The sequence below is a fragment of the Dermacentor silvarum genome, chromosome 1 (assembly GCF_013339745.2).
Source record: "Dermacentor silvarum isolate Dsil-2018 chromosome 1, BIME_Dsil_1.4, whole genome shotgun sequence".
Lineage (NCBI taxonomy): Eukaryota > Metazoa > Arthropoda > Arachnida > Ixodida > Ixodidae > Dermacentor > Dermacentor silvarum.
The window spans coordinates 338,121,942-338,140,389 of NC_051154.1; the positions used below are offsets into that span (position 1 = coordinate 338,121,942).

The window sequence follows — 18,448 nt, forward strand, 5'->3', positions numbered from 1 at the left end:
GGAATCAAAAGGCAATAGGGCCCTGTTCGTGCGTGGTGAGTATGACCAGCACAGGTGTTTGCTGTCATTGAAAACCAACTTTAAATCTAAAAACTGCAGTGAAACATTGTCAGGCATTTCAAAAGTAAAATTCAACTTTGTTGCTGTGGCATTATAGTACTGAAGAATACGCCTCGCTATCTCTTCGAGGTCATCGTTAGAGTCAGTTTTTACAAGTATTAAAAAGTCATCTACGTATCTACAGACACGAACAATGTAATCGTCGGTAAGCACCCGAGACAACGAACAATCTACATCAGCTAAATATATCTCGGCGAGCACTGGCGCCACACAAGACCCTATGCATATGCCTCGTTTTTGTACATAAAAGTTCTCCTGGAAACTCACAATCGTAGAAGTGAGGTAGGTCTCCAGCAGTTAAAGGAATCCCCCTACCGAGACACCACTCGAGTTTTGGAACGCCACCGCACCAGCACATTCAATACAGTTACGAACTGCCCTGAAAGGTCCTCATGGGGAATTGAGTAGAAAAGCTCCTCAATGTCAATCGAGAAGCCGGAATTCGCTCCTGGTGCACTATCTTGGAGCAGTCCCACCAGTCGGTCTGAACTCGCGATCTTGTATGGGTCCTCCGGGGTCAGCCCCGAAAGCTGCCTCTGCAGGTACCGGCTGACAGTAGCCTGCCATATTCCACGCTCCGTGACAATGGCTCGGAAAGGACAATCCACCTTATGGCTTTTTGCACTGAAGAATACGGTGAGCGCATGAACTTTGTTGTTCTTCACCTCCCTCTTTATCCGGTCGAGTTTTAAATCTTCCAGCAACGCCACTGCTTTCTTTTTTGCTCCTTGCGGTTTTTCATGCGAAATCCGGAAATTCTTCCTAACAGCGGCTAGGGCCTTGTCACCAAAGAGCCCCTGGGGCATGACTACGAAGCTTCCATCCTTGTCCGCCAACATGAGTGCATGGCCTGAGTCCTTCATATATCCTGCTATTTTTCGCATCATGCGGGTGCCGTCCTTCTTCTCGTAGCCGCTCCGCACGGCCACTACGCATTCCTGACGACACCGCTCCCTATCTTCAGTATGCACTTTGTCCGCGATGCTGTGGGCAGTTGCCAGGAGTTCGTGCTTACTAATTGGTGCTTCGACGCTGTACTTCGTTCCCCTGCTCTTGGAGGCATCTTGGATAGCTAGACACGGGCCTGATAAGTGCGTCAGCGACTCATCCGTGTATCTTTCCAGCAAAGAGCGCGATTTCATTTTTAGTAGATAGAAGTCTTGGAACTTGTCATGTTTGTCATTGCGCATGCGCTTAGTTTGTTTCAAAAAGGGTGGTGTACTTTTCCAATAAACCAGTTGTTAGTCTGCGATCGTTCTGTCCACTTCGTTCTCGTGTCTCATTTTAGCGCAGTTATAATTTTCTTAAATGTCTTACCAACTAGCCCCCCATCAAACGCTTCTCAAGCAGTTTTTTGAAGCAAAAAAACTCTTCAACACAGGGGCCCATGTCCTGAGTCGGACGCTGGCGGTACACGAAAATGAAGAAAACGAAGTTCGCGGAGCGTTCGAAACCGCACGAGCGCTCGAGGCACGCGAACCGAGGTGCAATCTGCGAGAGAAAAGCGACGAAACATTATTATCGACGTGGCTTTTAGACTGGAAGGTCGCTTCGTCAGCTATGCTCTGACAACGGGAGTGCGGAGAGCCCGGCCACGAAGCTCGCGACTCTGGCAAGGCCCAGGCGTGGCTGTAGACCTCGGAGACATCCGGGCGAAGCTCCTGGGACCAGCTGCTGCTGCTCACGGTGTTTCCGGTCCTTTTCGCAAGAACTCCACTTCCTTGGCCGAGCCCGATCAACCGATAATCACCAAGACACCGGGCGGCCATGCCGATCGGCGAAAGGCGAAGAAAGCTTTGTGAAGCCTAACCAGGCAATCGACACGTCAGCGGCGGCTACCGGGGCACCAGCCACGTATTCGGTCAGGTCAACGAAACCGCGAATAATCGGCGCTTACGGCACCCACAACGCTCTGGACGAATACGATGTGGACTCAACGAGAAAAGCTTCAAACTGACGGTCCGTAAGAACCCACATTTCTGCATTGCGACGCAGTTAGGCTGAAGTTAGGGTAGCCAGACTTTGATGCAAGTCAGGGATAGGACTGACTTAGAGACATTAAGACAGAGCTAGGCTCCGAGACCAAGATAGTTTTTTTTTCAGTAGTTTGTATTTGGTCCGAGTTTTGTATTTAATATTGAGTGAACATTTTTGTTGAATTATGGTCTTAGTTTTATGTGCCTTATACTTTTCCCGTTCTTGTGCATATGAAATCCTTGTTTGCTGTGCTGCCAGTCGTATCTATCCTCCATCGAGGGTAGTGCCTGTGCGTAACCCTCCTGCTCTCAAGTAGAAGCTTAAGTGACAACGTCCTGCCCTCCCTCTGGTGAGGATCACCAAAAGCTTTTCTGAAACACTCGTCAGCAGCGCCATAGGGTACCCAGCCTGGATGAGCCGGTGCACTTGGTGCATGAAGCTGCTAGCCACCCGGTGGTGGCATGAACGGGTCAGAGATGCTCTGAGACATGAGACGGCAATGCTTTTTTTAACTATTTTTGAGTGCGCAGACATGAAGGGGAGAATACTTTTCTTTGAGCGGGGGTTGTAAGCCCAACATACGTGTTCCCTTTCAAATGATATCTCTAGGTCCAGCAACCTTATGTTATTATTTGAGGGATGCTCGATCGTTAGTTCTAAAGGTTTCATTACCGAGTGAAAAGCGAAAATTTCTTTCGCGTGCGAGAGTTGGCCTGTTTCGTCAGTTTTATGTAGCACAAGGAAATCATCTACAAAGCGAAATGCTTTAGTTACGCTGGTCGGTAGGAGGCAGCCCATGAGACTTTTGTCAAAACGTGCTAGCACAAGGTTGCTAAGAACAGGAGTGATACAAGATCCAATGCACACGCCGTCCCGCTGGATGAAAATGACGCCATTGTAGCTTATGAACGTCGACTAGAGGTAAAAACTAAGGAGCTCTAAAAGCTTGTCAATATATATGCCACATGCAGTCTGAAACTTAGTGGTCCGATACCTATCAATGCAGTGGCTAACTTTATCACATACGAGGTTGTGGAGCAAGGAATAGAATAAGTCATTCACGTCAACTGAGAAGGCACCTATTTGCTCCAAGCACTCATTCTGAAGGTATTCAGAAACACTGGTCGGGCTGATGATGCACAGATCATCAATAGGGAGGATATCTAGGGTCGACGGCAAGTACGAAGCCACGCACTGTTGCCAAGTACCACGCTCTGAGACTATGGCTCGGAAAGGATTGCCTTTGTGGGTTTTCAGGGAAAAGAACACAGAAAGGCATGAATTTCCTGCTGCCTTGACAGACTTGGTCAGGGTAAAGAGACCCACCTCTTCACAAATCTTGGCCGCTCGGGTTCGAGTTTTTGTCTGGTTGACGCTGAGCAGCCTTTTGAAGTTCTTTGAGATGGCCTCTTCAGCTTTGCAGTCATATTCCGGCCTTGACAAAAGCACGAAGCCCCCCTCCTTATTGGCCTGGAGGACTCTGGCATCAGCTCTTCGTAGCAAGGCCACAATGAAGCAAAAGTGTTGACCAGTTTTCTTGACCTCTTGCGGTAGGCACTCGACGCCTTCCTGAACTAACCGGCCAACTTCATTCTCCTTTGCCCTTCCCACGGTGTTTCTCACCAGGCTGAGCAGCTCCACCCTGTCTAGCTTCGGGTGCTCGCAAAATTGCTGCTTAGACGTCCTCCAGGATGTTCGAGTAGCACAGCAAACGGCGGATTTCCTTTGGCTGCATCTTTTGCCTTGGTTGCCGAAGAAGGACCGCCGAGACAAGGAGCCAGGCCAGGAGGTGGTCATCCTTGGAGATGTGCTGGTACCAAATGACATAAAATAAGTGCTACGGAAGGGGCCAAAATTTTAGCTAGCAGCTTTATGCACCAAGTGCACCGGCTCATCCAGGCTGGGTACCGTATGGCCCTGCTGACGAGTGTTTCAGAAAAGCTTTTGGTGATCCTCACCAGAGGGAGGGCAGGACGTGACGCCTAGGACAAAGGACCTCACGTGAGCACCACAGTCATACCCTAAGTGCATGGGGCCTTGCATAGTTTAATAAAGGTCACTGTAAAACTAGGCACACTTATTTTGTTCAGTGCAAGGAATAAGCTGTTGGCGCTATGCCACAAAGTAAACAAGGCATTCCCTAAAAAAAGCAATCTGTGAGAAACAACACAGAAAACGTAATGTTGACTACACATATGCAGTTGTGTATAATATCCTGCTCAAGTGCAAACGCTGTTCCATGGGCCAAACAGGCCGATGTTTGAATGACCGGCTGAGAGCATGCATACGCAATGAAAGGGTCTGTACTAAGCCAGTTAGCCCAGCACTGCAAAGAATGCGGCTGCAAACCTTTCTTTGAAAATTGCACAATACTAGGTAGGTACAAAGATCAAAGAGCACGCGAGATTTGGGAAGCGTTGTCATGAGTAAGAGGCCAGAGGCTGTCACATGTAAGAGGCCGCCTGTGGCGCGAAAAAGAAGAGGAGCACGCGATGCCCGGTGTTCCGAACGGCGCGAGCGCGCGAGGCGCACGAACCGAGGCATAGTCGAGGGATGAACGGCGCTGTCCGTTGAGTTTCAACGTGGCACCGGGTCAGGAAGGTCGCATCTCCAGCTATGTTCTGGCGACGGGAGACTTGGGGGTCTGGTTGAGTCCGCGACGCTGGCCGTCCAAGGTGTGGCCGTCGACCTCGGCAAGTTCGGGCGAGGCTCCTGGACGGGCTGCAGCTTCTCACGGCAGGACCAGGCACCCCAGAGAGGATCCCCCTTCTGTGGCAGACCGGCACGTTCTAATCTCCTCGGGACGACACGTCGGCACTTCTGAAGAAGTTGCGGCGCATCCCGACGCTAGGCCTAGGCAGGTGGGCCTAAGCAGCGCCGAACGCCATCGCTAACGAGCACATCACCGACGAGATACCGACGAGCTCACCACCGACAAAAGAAACAACGCGAGGCGTCGACACCTACGACACCCTCAATGCTGCGGACGAGCCCGACGCGGACTTCGCGACGACGATCTGTAAGCCCACGTTTCCGATTGCGACGCAGTTAGGCCGGATGCAGGGTGGCTAGACTCTAACGAACCCGCGCTAGGACTGACCTAGAGACTTCTAAGGCGAAGCTAGGCTCCGGAACTGAGATAGTCCTTTTTTCAGTAGCTGCTATTTAATCTGAGTTTGTTATTTAAGTTCGAGTGAAGATTTTTGTTAAATCATAGGTTTAGTTTTGTGTGCCGTTAGTTTTGAGTTATGGTTTGAGTTTTGTGTGCCGCGTGTGTTTACCTCTCCTGTATATATTAAATCTTCGTTTGCCGTGCCGCCAGTCGTGTCTCTCATCCATGAGAGTAGCGCATGCTCGCAACTCTCCGCACTCCCAAGTAAAGGTGACAAATATTGGCAAGCCTGCCAGGATAGATACGGCCCAGTCACCGATACTCGGCAGTTGTAAAGATGGAATGGGAACGTTTGGCGGCGGTAGCGAAGGATTTAAATATGTCGAAGGAGGAGACGATGGCGTTTTTTGAATACACGCAGCAAGAAAAAGAACACGAACGAGAGCGCGAGAAGCACGAATGAGCACGCGCGGAGCAGGAACAACAGCGCAAATGTGAAAAAAAAATTTTAGAGTTGAAGATTAGACTGGCGGAGATGAACGCCAGGTCTCGCGAGGGGTCGATTTCCCCCAGGTCGGCGTCATTCGACTCTACTTCGCCCAGACCAAAGCAGATTTGCCCCAGGAAGTTAATGGCTCCATTTGATGAGCGTAGGGACGATTTAGATGCGTATTTGCATCGCTTCGAAAGAATAGCGGTCGGGCAAGACTGGGCAAAGAATGAGTGGGCTAGCGCCTTAAGCCTGTGTCTAGTTGGTGAGGCTTTGAGTGTGTTTGGACGGATGCCCGCCGAAGAGAGCCTAGACTACGACAAAGTAAAAAACACTTTATTACAAAGATTTCGGCTAACTGCTGAGGGTTTCCGCAAAAAGTTCAGGTCATGCAAGCCGGAAGACGCAGAAACTGGAAAACAGTTTGCATGTAGATTGACAAACTACTTTGAAAGATGGATGGAGTTGTCAGAGGCGAACAAGACATATGAAGGAGAACTAAACCTATGATTTAACAAAAATCTTCACTCGAACTTAAATAACAAACTCAGATTAAATAGCAGCTACTGAAAAAAGGACTATCTCAGTTCCGGAGCCTAGCTCCGCCTTAGAAGTCTCTAGGTCAGTCCTAGCGCGGGTTCGTTAGAGTCTAGCCACCCTGCATCCGGCCTAACTGCGTCGCAATCGGAAACGTGGGCTTACAGATCGTCCTCGCGAAGTTCTTGTCGAACCCGCGTCGGGCTCGTCCGCAGCATTGAGGGTGTCGTAGGTGTCGACGCCTCGCGTTGTTTCTTTTGTCGGTGGTGAGCTCGTCGGTATCTCGTCGGTGATGTGCTCGTTAGCGATGGCGTTCGGCGCTGCTTAGGCCCACCTGCCTAGGCCTAGTGTCGGGATGCGTCGCAACTTCTTCAGAAGTGCCGACGTGTCGTCCCGAGGAGATTAGAACGTGCCGGTCTGCCACAGAAGGGGGATCCTCTCTGGGGTGCCTGGTCCTGCCGTGAGAAGCTGCAGCCCGTCCAGGAGCCTCGCCCGAACTTGCCGACGTCGACGGCCACACCTTGGACGGCCAGCGTCGCGGACTCAACCAGACCCCCAAGTCTCCCGTCGCCAGAACATAGCTGGCGATGCGACCTTCCTGACCCGGTGCCACGTTGAAACTCAACGGACAGCACCGTTCATCACTCGACTATGCCTCGGTTCGTGCGCCTCGCGCCGTTCGGAACACCGGGCATCGCGTGTTCCTCTTCTTTTTCGCGCCACAGGCGGCCTCTTACATGTGACAGAGGCGAAAGGAAAGACAAAAAAGATGATATGAACGGAGCGTTCCAAACGGCACGAGACCGCGAGGCGCGTGAGCCGAGCTGTGATCGAGGGAGAAACAGCACAGTTCGAGCATTATCGACATGGCTCTGGGCAGGGAAGGACGCATTGTCAGCTACGCTCTGGCGATGGGAGACTTGGAGGTTCGGCCGAGTCCGTGAAGCGGGCAGTCTGAGGTGTAGCTGTCGACCTCGGAGACGTTCGAGCGAGGCTCCTTGGACCAGCTACAGCACCACACGGTGGCTGGGCACTCCAGAGAGGATCCCCCTTCTTCGGCAGACCAGCGTGTTCGATGATCCCCGGAACGCCACGTCGGCACTCGGGAAAGGAGCTGGACGGAAGCGGCGGCCGAGCACGTCGCTAGGCCTAACCCATCAAGCCTCCCTGCCACGTCAGCAACAGCGACCGGGTCAAACAGGCTTCCGAAACGAGCAAGTTGACGGACCGACTTCTATGCAGCAATGTTTATGCGACGGTCGGCGAAACAACCACATGGAGAAAGATTCTACGAGATTCCAGCCGGGAAGATACGAGCAACAACAGCGACGAACTGAGTGAGAGATCTATTCCTGTGTGGAGATACCAGTAGGCCAGGGTTGCCTGACTTTCGTGTATTAAACGCCCAGAACTATCGTTGACCGGAATTTAGGGCATGGTTAGGGTTATTAGGATGTATATTTTCTAGTCTTTAGTTGTTCAATGTGTGCTAGTACGAGTGAGTTTTAGTTTGAGGTTTTGAGTGCTATTAAAGTCTGCTTGCTGTGTTGCCATGCGTTCCCTAATCTCATCTCTATTAACACCCGCACGCCCCCGAGATCAGTGACCACAACACAAACATCACAAGCGTTTTGCATTCAATCGCACAGAAACTCCTGCGTCAGCATACCCTCTGTTTCTCTGCATAGCTGTGAGATTAACTACTTGTTAAAAACATGACAACCTGCTATGATGACGCGCATGATGTGATAATTTCATTCCCTTCCCGGTGCAGAAACCATGTTTTTCTGCCCTTCTGCGCTGAAACTGTGTATTGTATAGAGTGCAGTCCAGATATAACGATATATCGGTTATAACGATGAGTCGACATAAGAGTGTCAACTTATGCATTAGGGCTATGAGAAAAAAAACCATATATAACGATATGTTTTTCACTGCATATCGGATATAACGATTGAAATTTTGCTTCTGGGCGGCATTTTTCACGCAGAATAATGGTGAAATTGGCATTCCTAAGTTGCCCCTGACGGAGACAGGGCGAAAAGTTTGCCTACGCAAGTTCGTATCTGCCGCCATTACCACGCATTCAGCCTGCGCGTCGATTGCGAAAGCCACGGACAGAATCGCAAGTTGGCGCGGCGTGCATAAGATGGCGCCAGCTGCTTCGTGCCCGCGTCGCCAGCGGTCGTGCGAGCGGCCATAGACGAGGAGGGTCAAAGCGATAAATGAGGAGCGCCTGCGTTATGCCTGCGCTCCCTCCAGCTGTCTCTCTCAGAGAGCGCGGAATCAGCGGAAGGTGCGCCGCTTGAGACGAAACTGCAAATTTTGCAAGACTCAAAGAAGTACGAGCTCGCGCAGTTGATATCGACGATTATGAAAACCCGGGGCGCCACGATCATGAAGGCTCCGATGGGGCGATCGTTGTCACGACAGAAGGCGGCATTGTACGACGGAGGCGACGACAGCAGCAGCAGTGACGACAAGAGTGACAATGGCCCATTTTTGACACTGACCCCGATGTTCAACCAAAGTGCAATGTCGACGATCGAGTCACTCATTGAATTCATGTACGCTAAACTATAGCCGCGGTGTTCGTGCAGCTGATGGACGCGATGCACATGGCAGTTGTGAATCCGAAACTTCCATGAACGCAAGTGCAGATTTCTATTTTAGCACGACTTTGAGACGCCATTTAGAGGTATAAATAACTTATTTTTCACAGCCTACTTTCTACAACGTCGATTTTTTATCGCAAGCGGCAATTTTGGTTTCAGGACTGCAAAGGTCGGTGTATAAGACGGTTTATTTTTTCTGAATTTTTCGTCAGTGCGTTTTATAAAACGGTGTGACTTATATTAAGTTTTTTTTTCTGGGAAAACTGCCATCAAAATCAGACTCGATCTTATGGACACGCGAAGCGCGCTGGTCGACTTAACTGCTACGGGTTCTGTGCGTGCTTCGAGGAGGCGGGTACGTTTTCATGATCGAGTTCCCGAGCGCCATGCTAGAAAGATGGAGCAGCAACACAAGCGGCGGCGGGCCGACCGCGAGTCGGCCGAACCCGAATTCGTCGCATCTGCCGATCGCTGTCAAGATACAGCGCACGCCACTGCGCAAACTACGCAGCTGCTACCAGAGTACAAGCTGCCCCCCTCCCCCCCCTCCCTCCCGCGCTGCCTTCCCGTTTTCCTCCCTTGCGCACGATTAGGCTCACCGTCAGACGCTTTCAGTCGCACATACAGCATACGGCGCGCGGGGACGATGTTATCGCACTTGGACTTTATACAGAACATCGCGGCAACCACGACGGCAGAAATGTGCCTGGAGTGGAAATATGACACCCATACGCTTGTGCGTGACCCGCATTCACGGAGTGAAACATAACTGTTTTTTTTTCATATCGCTTACGGAATGAACAGGTGTGTCTCATATACCTTTTTTCACAGAAAGACTGCCATTTTGATGGGGGGGTGTCTTATACAAAATTGCGAGTTATAGGCCGGAAAATACGGTATATTTGGCTTTTTTTTTTCGGCAGTCCAGATATAGCGATGATCGGTTATAACGATCGGATTTCTCGTTCTTCTCGATATCGTTATAAGTGGACTGCACTCAATATGCTTTCCCAGCAATAAACAAGTGGTTGATAGTTCAGCACCTTGTCTGTATACACACTGCATCCCGTCCTAGCGCTGCTTGTTCCCGTCCTAATAATGTACCAACCAGCCCAGACCAGCACACTCCTTCAGTCAATTACGAATAGATACTTACCTATACTAATTACAATGGTACTCTAGTGCTAAATAAGTGCGATGAACAGAACCTCATAGTAGTTAATGGGGAGAATAAGTGTCATGGACAGGTAACGTGGCAATGCAGATACAGGCAGTCATGTATCAACAACGCGTAAAGTCTCAGAAACAGTCTACGAATGACTAGACCAAAAGTTGATAAGTGAACATGGAAAAGATAGCCTGGGTAGCGATCATAAACGTTTAACCTTAAAATTTGGGAGATTCTATAACGCAATAGACGAACCAATGCCATCAAAATTTTTATAAATGAATGAAAAGCAAATAGCACAGCTTCAAAAAAATTGAGAGAAAATGGAGGCGTTTCCTACAACAGTCTGGGAATATAAGGAACTGGTAGGAGATCATGCACTGCAGTACATCACAGATGTTATTAGGGATAACTTTGGCACGAAAGAAAGCTAGGTCAGACTCAAACAGATCCAGCAACAACAGAGAAGCCTCAGAAATGAAAATTTAGCATGGAAACAAAACACGGCACAAAAATTGTTGAATTTGAAAGAGGAAACCACGGAAGTGGTGGAACAAGGAAATAAAGCAAGCTATAGAAGAGCGTAAGCATGCGTCTAGAGACTATCGAGAATCGCCAATAAGTTGGGATTACACGAAGAAAAGGTGCTCCTTAGATGGAAAAAATACTGAGAAAAAGAAAGAGCAGCGAGTGAGTCTGTGCAAGAAAAAATTTAATGCACAAGTGAACGTTGGGTGCTTAACATTCGCAAAAGAGACAGGCACACCAAAAAATTTCTGGGAACATGTAACCGCACTCAGAGCGCCAACTAAAAATTTGCAAGTGGCTATAAGGGATGAAGACGATAACATCTTCGAAGGAGATGATGCACTGCAGTACATCATACACGTGATTAGGGATAACTTTGACACGAAAGAAAGCGTAGGTCAGACTCGAAGAGGTCTAGCAACAACAAAGAAGCCTCAGAAATCAAAATTTAGCGTGGAAAATTTTACTGGAAAAAAAAGCAGAAGTATATGTCCTGAATAACACGGCTGCAGGACCCGATGAAATCCCAATAAAGCTAATCAAAAAACTCAGTCCATAGAGCAAGGCACTGTTGACTAATGCCTTCGAGCAAGTGATTAAAATGAAGATAATTCCAGTTGGGTGGCATGAAAACAAGGTGAACCTCATCTACAAATGCAGAGGTGAGAAGGATAGGATGAGCTTGCACAGGCTAATTACAGTAACGTCGGTGATATGTAGAATGGCAGTGCAAGCTATAAAATTAGAACTGTCAAAGTTGGTAGAGAAAAATGATGTACTAGGGGAACTACGGAATGGGTTCAGACCAGGTAGTCGCTTAGAGGATATATTTGTACTAACTCAGTGCACAGAGATTTCAGTACCTCAAAACAAACCATTATGGACAGCATTTCAAGATATTAAGGGAACCTATGACAACGTAGACATGGGAACTGTGACCAAACAGTAAGTTAAACAGTAGAAAAAATGTTTATTCATAAAGATGCACCGGAGGGCCCCAACTATTGGGGATACATGAAAAAAGTATCCCAAGGTCCTACAGCATGTCTTCTTGTCCTGACATAAAAGGTAGTAAAAATGCAGTTAAAAAGAAGACATTGACAAGACAAATGCAATGGTTATAAATTGTAAAAACACAATATATAGCCTATGAGTTTGAACATGTTCACCTAACATGTGAAACGATATGAAAAGCTGCGCTATGCTTAAGTAAGCGGACGCAAGTGGGTGTAGATGAAGCAAGCACCTCACTGAGTGAGATCGCTCGCATCTGGATAGTCGCTGACGGTGGCATGGCTGGGGGACAGCAATTGTCGAAGTTGTCCCTGAAGTTCAATGCTGAGCCGACTGCTATATACTCCGGACAGCAGCTGGAGACAGAAAAAACCGGGTTGTGCGCAAGAATACATCAGGCGTGAGAAAACATTCACAAACTTCTAAATAAATTGCTAAACATGGTAGGCTCAAGTTCTTTTAGTTAAAGCAAACGGTATGTTGTGTGCCAAACTATTTCGAAGCAATGGTAGTTTGATAAGTTGTGGGTAGGACAGAAAAATTCTACACAACAGCTCAGCAGTTTGCTTAGGTTGATAATTCATCCAGCAGTTTAAAAAGCCTTTTATGAAAGATTTGAAGTAAGTTAAACCATCATGAGCGGTGTTTATATGTAATAAAATATATGTAAAACATGTTTATGCAACTTTTGATAATATTTGTATCAAGATACAGCAATAAAAAAAAAAACTTTAAAAATGAGAGGCTAGCTGTTCGAAATGTATATAAACAATTCGGAAGGCATGACTTCCCCTTCAAAGATTCTACAATAAGCAGATTTGGGACCTATAATTCAAAGACGAAGAACAGCCTGCCTAAACTTCTTTTGGTTGCTTTACTTCCAAAGAGTAGGTTTGAACCCACAAGAAAACTACAGAAGCATGTTGGTAGGGCGATTCACCACAAACATAGTTAAAACATAAAATATATTTCTTGCACGTAGAAATCTGTTAAACTTTTTGCTTATTGCTACAACTGTCAGCGACTGGAACACATTACCAGCAAGTTCACTGTCAATGCCGCCCTGTTCATATTTCTTGTGTTTTTTTTTTGTTGCTACACCACTGTTACACTATGTAGAGTTTTGTGCCTGCTTTTACTGCTTTATTTTGTACTTGTGCTTTAATTACAATCTGTTGTTTATATGTATTCTACCCCAGCTGTTTATCGTTAAAGAACTCCCCTCTCCTGCTTGAACTGTACGTCTCCAGTATTGTGAGCCTATGGGTCCGTAAAGTGTATTCTGCCTCATTGTCATCCTTGTTATTTGTATCTTGCAATGAATTCACTACTAGCCTAATGACTATTGGTTCAGTCATGTGCGTATGCAAAAGATTGTACGTTTAATAAAGACAATCTATAAAATAAAGTTAACTCAAAGTTATTTGTGAAGTACAGGCAGTTAACAGCATCTGAAGTTTTTTAAAACAGTAGCAGCTCGGTGGGTTATTTCATAGTGCACCACACAATGCTTTTGAAATGTAGCCACTGGAATATTTATTATTGCAGGAAAAAGATAAGCCTTGTAACACAAAGTGTATTAAAATTATAAGTAAAAAAAATAAGTCACACCATTATTTGGATTGGTACATGTGCTCTGAGCCTCAGCACTGTGCCCTGTGTTGTGATAATACTTAAGATGTGGGCGAGCGTGCTGTTTTGCCTCCTCAATAATTTTTGCTTTACCTAATAACAATAGAGCGAAGTGGTGTTACCTTGGCAGCAACAGCCCTTGCCAAGCTGCTGTCATCCTGGCACAGCCTTTCAGTGATCTGCGGTAGGTGGCTTGCCAGCAACTCACTAACAAATTCACCCTCCAGCAGCTGTCAGAAAATGAGAGTTTACACAATATTACACAAAAAGAGGGCTTGTAATCGCAGACATTTCAGGAAAAAGCATAACATAAATAACAAGTTTGTGAAGCATGTACAAAAATTTCATCCTGTGTTTCAATAAAATTTTTAAGCTCTGCTTGATTGAAAGTTTTTATACTGAGCGAAACACTGTTTTAGCCTTCTTTGCACTTTTCCTTTTTTTTTCAGTAGAACACAAACATGGTTTCTTCATGTTTATTCCAGCAGGCAAGCTTGAAGGTGAGTGACCATAAATCCCAATTTCAATGCTTAGAGGAAAGTGATGAATACTCCTTTTGTGCCTTGCATACAGGAGGTGGCACAGGTCTGCACTTATTGCTTCATGAAAGCTGGTGTGCCTATGATCATAATGTCTGTACACAACTTTTTCTGCTTTTATTTCTTAATCCTCCCACGAACCACTCAATTTGTTCATGGAGGTATTACTCCGCACTAAAAGGCAGTTTTGGTTCTTAGCTTTTCTTGTTTTTTTTTGCCTTCAGATTTATCAAACACCATTATCATATTTACTTTCTTTTTGTATAGCTTAAGTGACTGCTAATCACTACTCTTTGTCTCATTTCCAAGTTTATTTTTATGAAACATGCACTGTAGTGGTACACACCAGATTAAGCAGCCTGGTAAAGTCTTCATTCGAGCAGCGGAGCAGCAGCACGTGGCTTAGCCATGGGTGGGCAGAGAGAGAGTTCAGGTAGCCTCCTGCATATGTCCCACAAATGTAAAAATGTTTATAGTCAGCAGTGACTTCAATACAGTCAGCCATGTAGGGCTGTAGAATGTGTGTTGAAACATTCTGGTTGAGACAACAGCCTTCTACAGAAAGCAGAATCCCTAAACAAGTAATTATGTAATCATGCATATCACACACAAAATAGGCTGCTGTTTCTACCTATATTTTGCAAGTTAATGACATTTTCGAAATTACTGATAAGTGCCTGCTAAAGAACTGTTGAATCTGCATGCAACAAGAGAAATAATTGATTTTGTTGATTACAAAAATGAGAGCAAGAAAAAACGAAGTGTACAATCATCTCAATAGAAAAATTATTCAGTGTCAAGCACATAACCATATAAAGTACTCCATTATACAACTTTACACTAAATAAAAAAATTATGCAGATCCAATGCACCTGTTGGAATCTGTGTGAAGTGAGGCTTTAATAAAGCATGTAATTAAATGCTGTGTAACTAACACCAATGCGATACAATACTGTTCAGTTTCATCCTACACTAACCTCGGGCAATGATGTTACATTTATGCCCTCTGATGTCACAACCTCGAGCCCATGTGAACTTTTCATACTCTTTATGACACTTTATTGGGTGGTAGCACATAGAAGTGTGGTGTCCAATGCTGACAACCATCAAGTTTGTCAAGGATGTGTTTTGAGAACTTCTATTGCTTTTTCTAGCATGAGCTCTCTCCCACTCATAGGGCTGAGGATTATTATTTTCACATGTGATGTGATGTGATTGTGATGTTTTTGTCACCGATCTCGGGGGCGTGCAGGTGGTAAAAGAGATGGAGAAGGCAGGCGCATGGCAACACAGCAAACAGATTTTTAATCGCACACAAACTCAAGACTCAAACTAAAAATCAAGCACACTAAAACATAGCGAACAAATACAAACGCATGTACGACTTAAAGCTTAATACACTAAACAAGTTGTAATTCACGCCTACGCTTGTCTGTGGCGGCTAGTCCCCCAAAGTCAGGCAACCCCGTCCTATCTCGCTGAAATGCACGCCTGAAACGCTACAAAGAGTCACCTTGCTGCACCCGTCGTTCCACGTGTGTTCCGACTTGTCGGCTCTTCTTCCCCAGCGGTTGGTGCTCTCGTTGATGATGTAGTCGCCTTGTAGTCATCATGTCGTCTCTTTATCGGTGATGAGCTCATCGGTACTTCGTCGGTGATGAGCTCGTCAGTAATTCTTCAGTGACGACGTTCGGCGTTGCTTAGGCACACCTGGATAGGCCTAGCGTCGGGATGCGTCACAACTTCTTCAGGAGTGCCGACGTCGCGTCCCGAGGAGAATCGAACGTGCCGGTCTGCCGCGGAAGAGGGATCCTCTCTGGGGTGCCCGGTCCTGCCGTGAGAGGCTGTAGCCAGTCCAGGAGCCTCGCTCGAACTTGCCGAGGTCGACGGCCACACCTTGGACGGCCAACGTCACGGACTCAGCCAGACCCCCAAGTCTCCCGTCTCCAGAGCGAAGCTGGCGATGCGACCTTCCTGGCCCAGAGCCACGTCGATAATCCACGGGCAGCGCCGTTCATCCCCCGATTACGCCTCGGCTCACGCGCCCCGAGAGCTTGTGCCGTTCCGAACACTGTGCTTCACGTGCTCTTCTTTTTCGCACCGCAGGTGGCCTCTTACATATGACAGGTGTCCAATGCTGACAACCATCAAGTTTGTCAAGGATGTGTTTTGAGAACTTCTATTGTTTTTTCTAGTATGAGCTCTCTCTCACTCATAGGGCTGAGGATTATTATTTTCACAGCGCTTTTGAGGATGTAATTCTCAATGTGAGATGAAACGAGAAAACACCGGTACGTTTCTAATCATGAAAACTTGTTGCTGTTGTACAATTCGCTGTAGTCTTCCGTGCTGTTAGCATAAACCTCATATTATATGGCTCACAGTTTTAATTCAGCACTAAGCTGAAGCGATGTAGTGCCTGTGCCCACAGTATTGCTCATTGTTTCCTCATTGCTTGTTGCTCATTGTTGAGAGTGAATGTATGTGAACGACGGACGGCCATCCTGTCGATGATGCGAAGCGGGACGTTAATACGATGGCGTATAAAGAAAAAGAAATGGTGAGTAAAATCACGTATCACCATTGATATGGAAATCATGTGGACTGCTCATACAAGCGTGATGCTGCGAAACACTTTTGGCACGTAGCCCCCCTCCCCCCCCAAGCACTAAAATAAGATACACCTCACGAACGTACGGACCGAATAACTGTCGCATGAAAACTCGCACACACACACACATGCAAAGATTTCTATAAGTAACCTGTGATGTGTTTTGTCACCTTTACTCGTTTGGGAGTGCGGAGAGTTGCGTGCATGCGCTACTCTCGATGGAGGAGAGACACGACCGGCGGCACAGAAAACGAGGATTTAATATGTACAGGGATGGTGAACTCACGCAGCACACAACACTAAAACCGAAAGTCAAAACTAAAGGCACGTGAAACTAGACATAACTCAACAAAAAATACTTGCTGAATACAAAATACAAAACTCTGACTAAATGCCAAAACTACCCGAAAATAATCTATCTCTGTCTCGGAGCCTAACTCTGTCTTAGAGTTTCTACGTCAGTCTGAGCGCTGACTCGTCAAAGTCTGACCACCTTGGCCCCGGCCTAACTGCATCGTAAACAAAACGTCATCGTCTCTTACGGATCGTCGTTTTGAAGTTCTTGTCGCACACGTGTCGGGCTCGTCGGAAGCGTTGAGAGTGCCGTAGGTGCCAACGCCTCGCGTTGTCTCTTTATCGGCGGTGAGCTCGTCGGCTCGTCGGTGATGAGCTCGTCAGCTCGTCGGCGATGGCGCTCGGCGTTACTTAGGCCCACCTGGGTAGGCCTAGCGTCGGGATGCGTCGCTACCTCTTCGTGAGTGCCGACGTGGCGTCCCGCGGAGAATCGAACGTGCCGGTCTGCCGCAGAAGGGGGATCCTCTCTGGGGTGCCCAGTCCTGCCGTGAGAGGCTGCAGCCAGTCCAGGAGCCTCGCTCGAACTTGTCGAGGTCGACGGCCACACCTTGGACGGCCAACGTCACGGACTCAACCAGACCCCCAAGTCTCCCGTCGCCAGAGCGGAGCTGGCGATGCGACTTTCCTGGCCCGGAGCCACGTCGATAATCCACCGACAGCGCCGTTCATCCCCCGATCACGCCTCGGCTCACGCGCCTCGAGAGCTCGTGCCGTTCCGAACACTGTGCTTCACGTGCTCTTCTTCTTTTTTGCGCCGCAGGCGGCCTCTTACATATGACATAACCGCACAGACGTGTATCACTGGAGACACTTCGTTTCTGGTAAAAAAGCACGCGGGCAGCATAACGCTCATAAAGACACCCCTACGTTCTTGTTTTGCATGTGCAAACCCAGCAAGAGGGCAACAGGCCATGGTAAGACTAGATGACAAAGAGAAGCGACAATAGACGACAGCCATCGTCGTCTTGTGACTGGCTGGAGGTGCTTATACTAAATCCCAGACCAACCTCAGATTCGGCCTCACTCACGAATGACATCACTCACGCCTTTCAGTCACTTCATGTGATGTTCTTTCTATCTTTTCCTTCTTTCACTTAGGAAAACCTTCATAGGTCTTTGTGAATTAAGCGCAAGAATTTTCTTCCAGCCGGCAACAGTCACAGCATTCCGCGCCTGCTCCACAGTAATCAGGTCAAGATGATGGCATGAAAAAGCCGGCCACAGTGGTCTGGTATCGCGAAGTGAGCAATGTGAGCCATGCATGACGCTAAGGGTGGCCACTGAAACGCGTCGTATCAGCAAGATTAGCATTAGCGACGCTCAAATTATGCTATGTTTTGCGCTCTCCTGGCAGTACACAGTTCGATCACTCAATTCAGTGTGCTTGGATAAAGCTAAAACATTTGTGTGTACCGTATTTGCACGATTCTAATGCACATCTTTTTTTAATAAAATGTGCGTTGTAATTTGCATGTGCGTTACAATCCTAACTAATTCTACACAAAATCAAAAACCAAACTGATTCTTGCTAAAAAAACACTTAAATGCAAGGTAGCTAGCCACACTGCCAAGAATGAGACGCTCAGAGCCATCGCAAGGTAGGTCCATGGTGCGTGGAGTGCCCTCCCGCAGACGATGGTTGCGTGAACCTTCAAGAATTTCTAATGCATTAAATGGAACTGAAGATGACTTTCTGCAGTCGATAGACAGCGAGAAGGAGGTGTCGTCTGACTCCGATAGCAACTAGCCAC

The 18,448-nt window shown here is 47.4% G+C and overlaps 1 protein-coding gene across 1 annotated transcript in view; it reads right to left on the reverse strand.

Annotated features, from left to right (window-relative positions):
* Positions 1 to 11,514: 11,514 nt before the first annotated feature.
* Positions 11,515 to 18,448, reverse strand: part of LOC119443942 (uncharacterized) — a 134,245-nt gene continuing 127,311 nt past the window's right edge. Inside the window, exons 8-10 of the mRNA XM_049660475.1 lie at positions 14,079 to 14,173; positions 13,316 to 13,423; positions 11,515 to 11,917 (exon numbers count right to left, since the gene is read on the reverse strand). Of these exons, the coding sequence (XP_049516432.1) occupies positions 11,795 to 11,917; positions 13,316 to 13,423; positions 14,079 to 14,173 (326 nt within the window). The 3' untranslated portion in view covers positions 11,515 to 11,794. The remainder of the gene's footprint in view (positions 11,918 to 13,315; positions 13,424 to 14,078; positions 14,174 to 18,448) is intronic.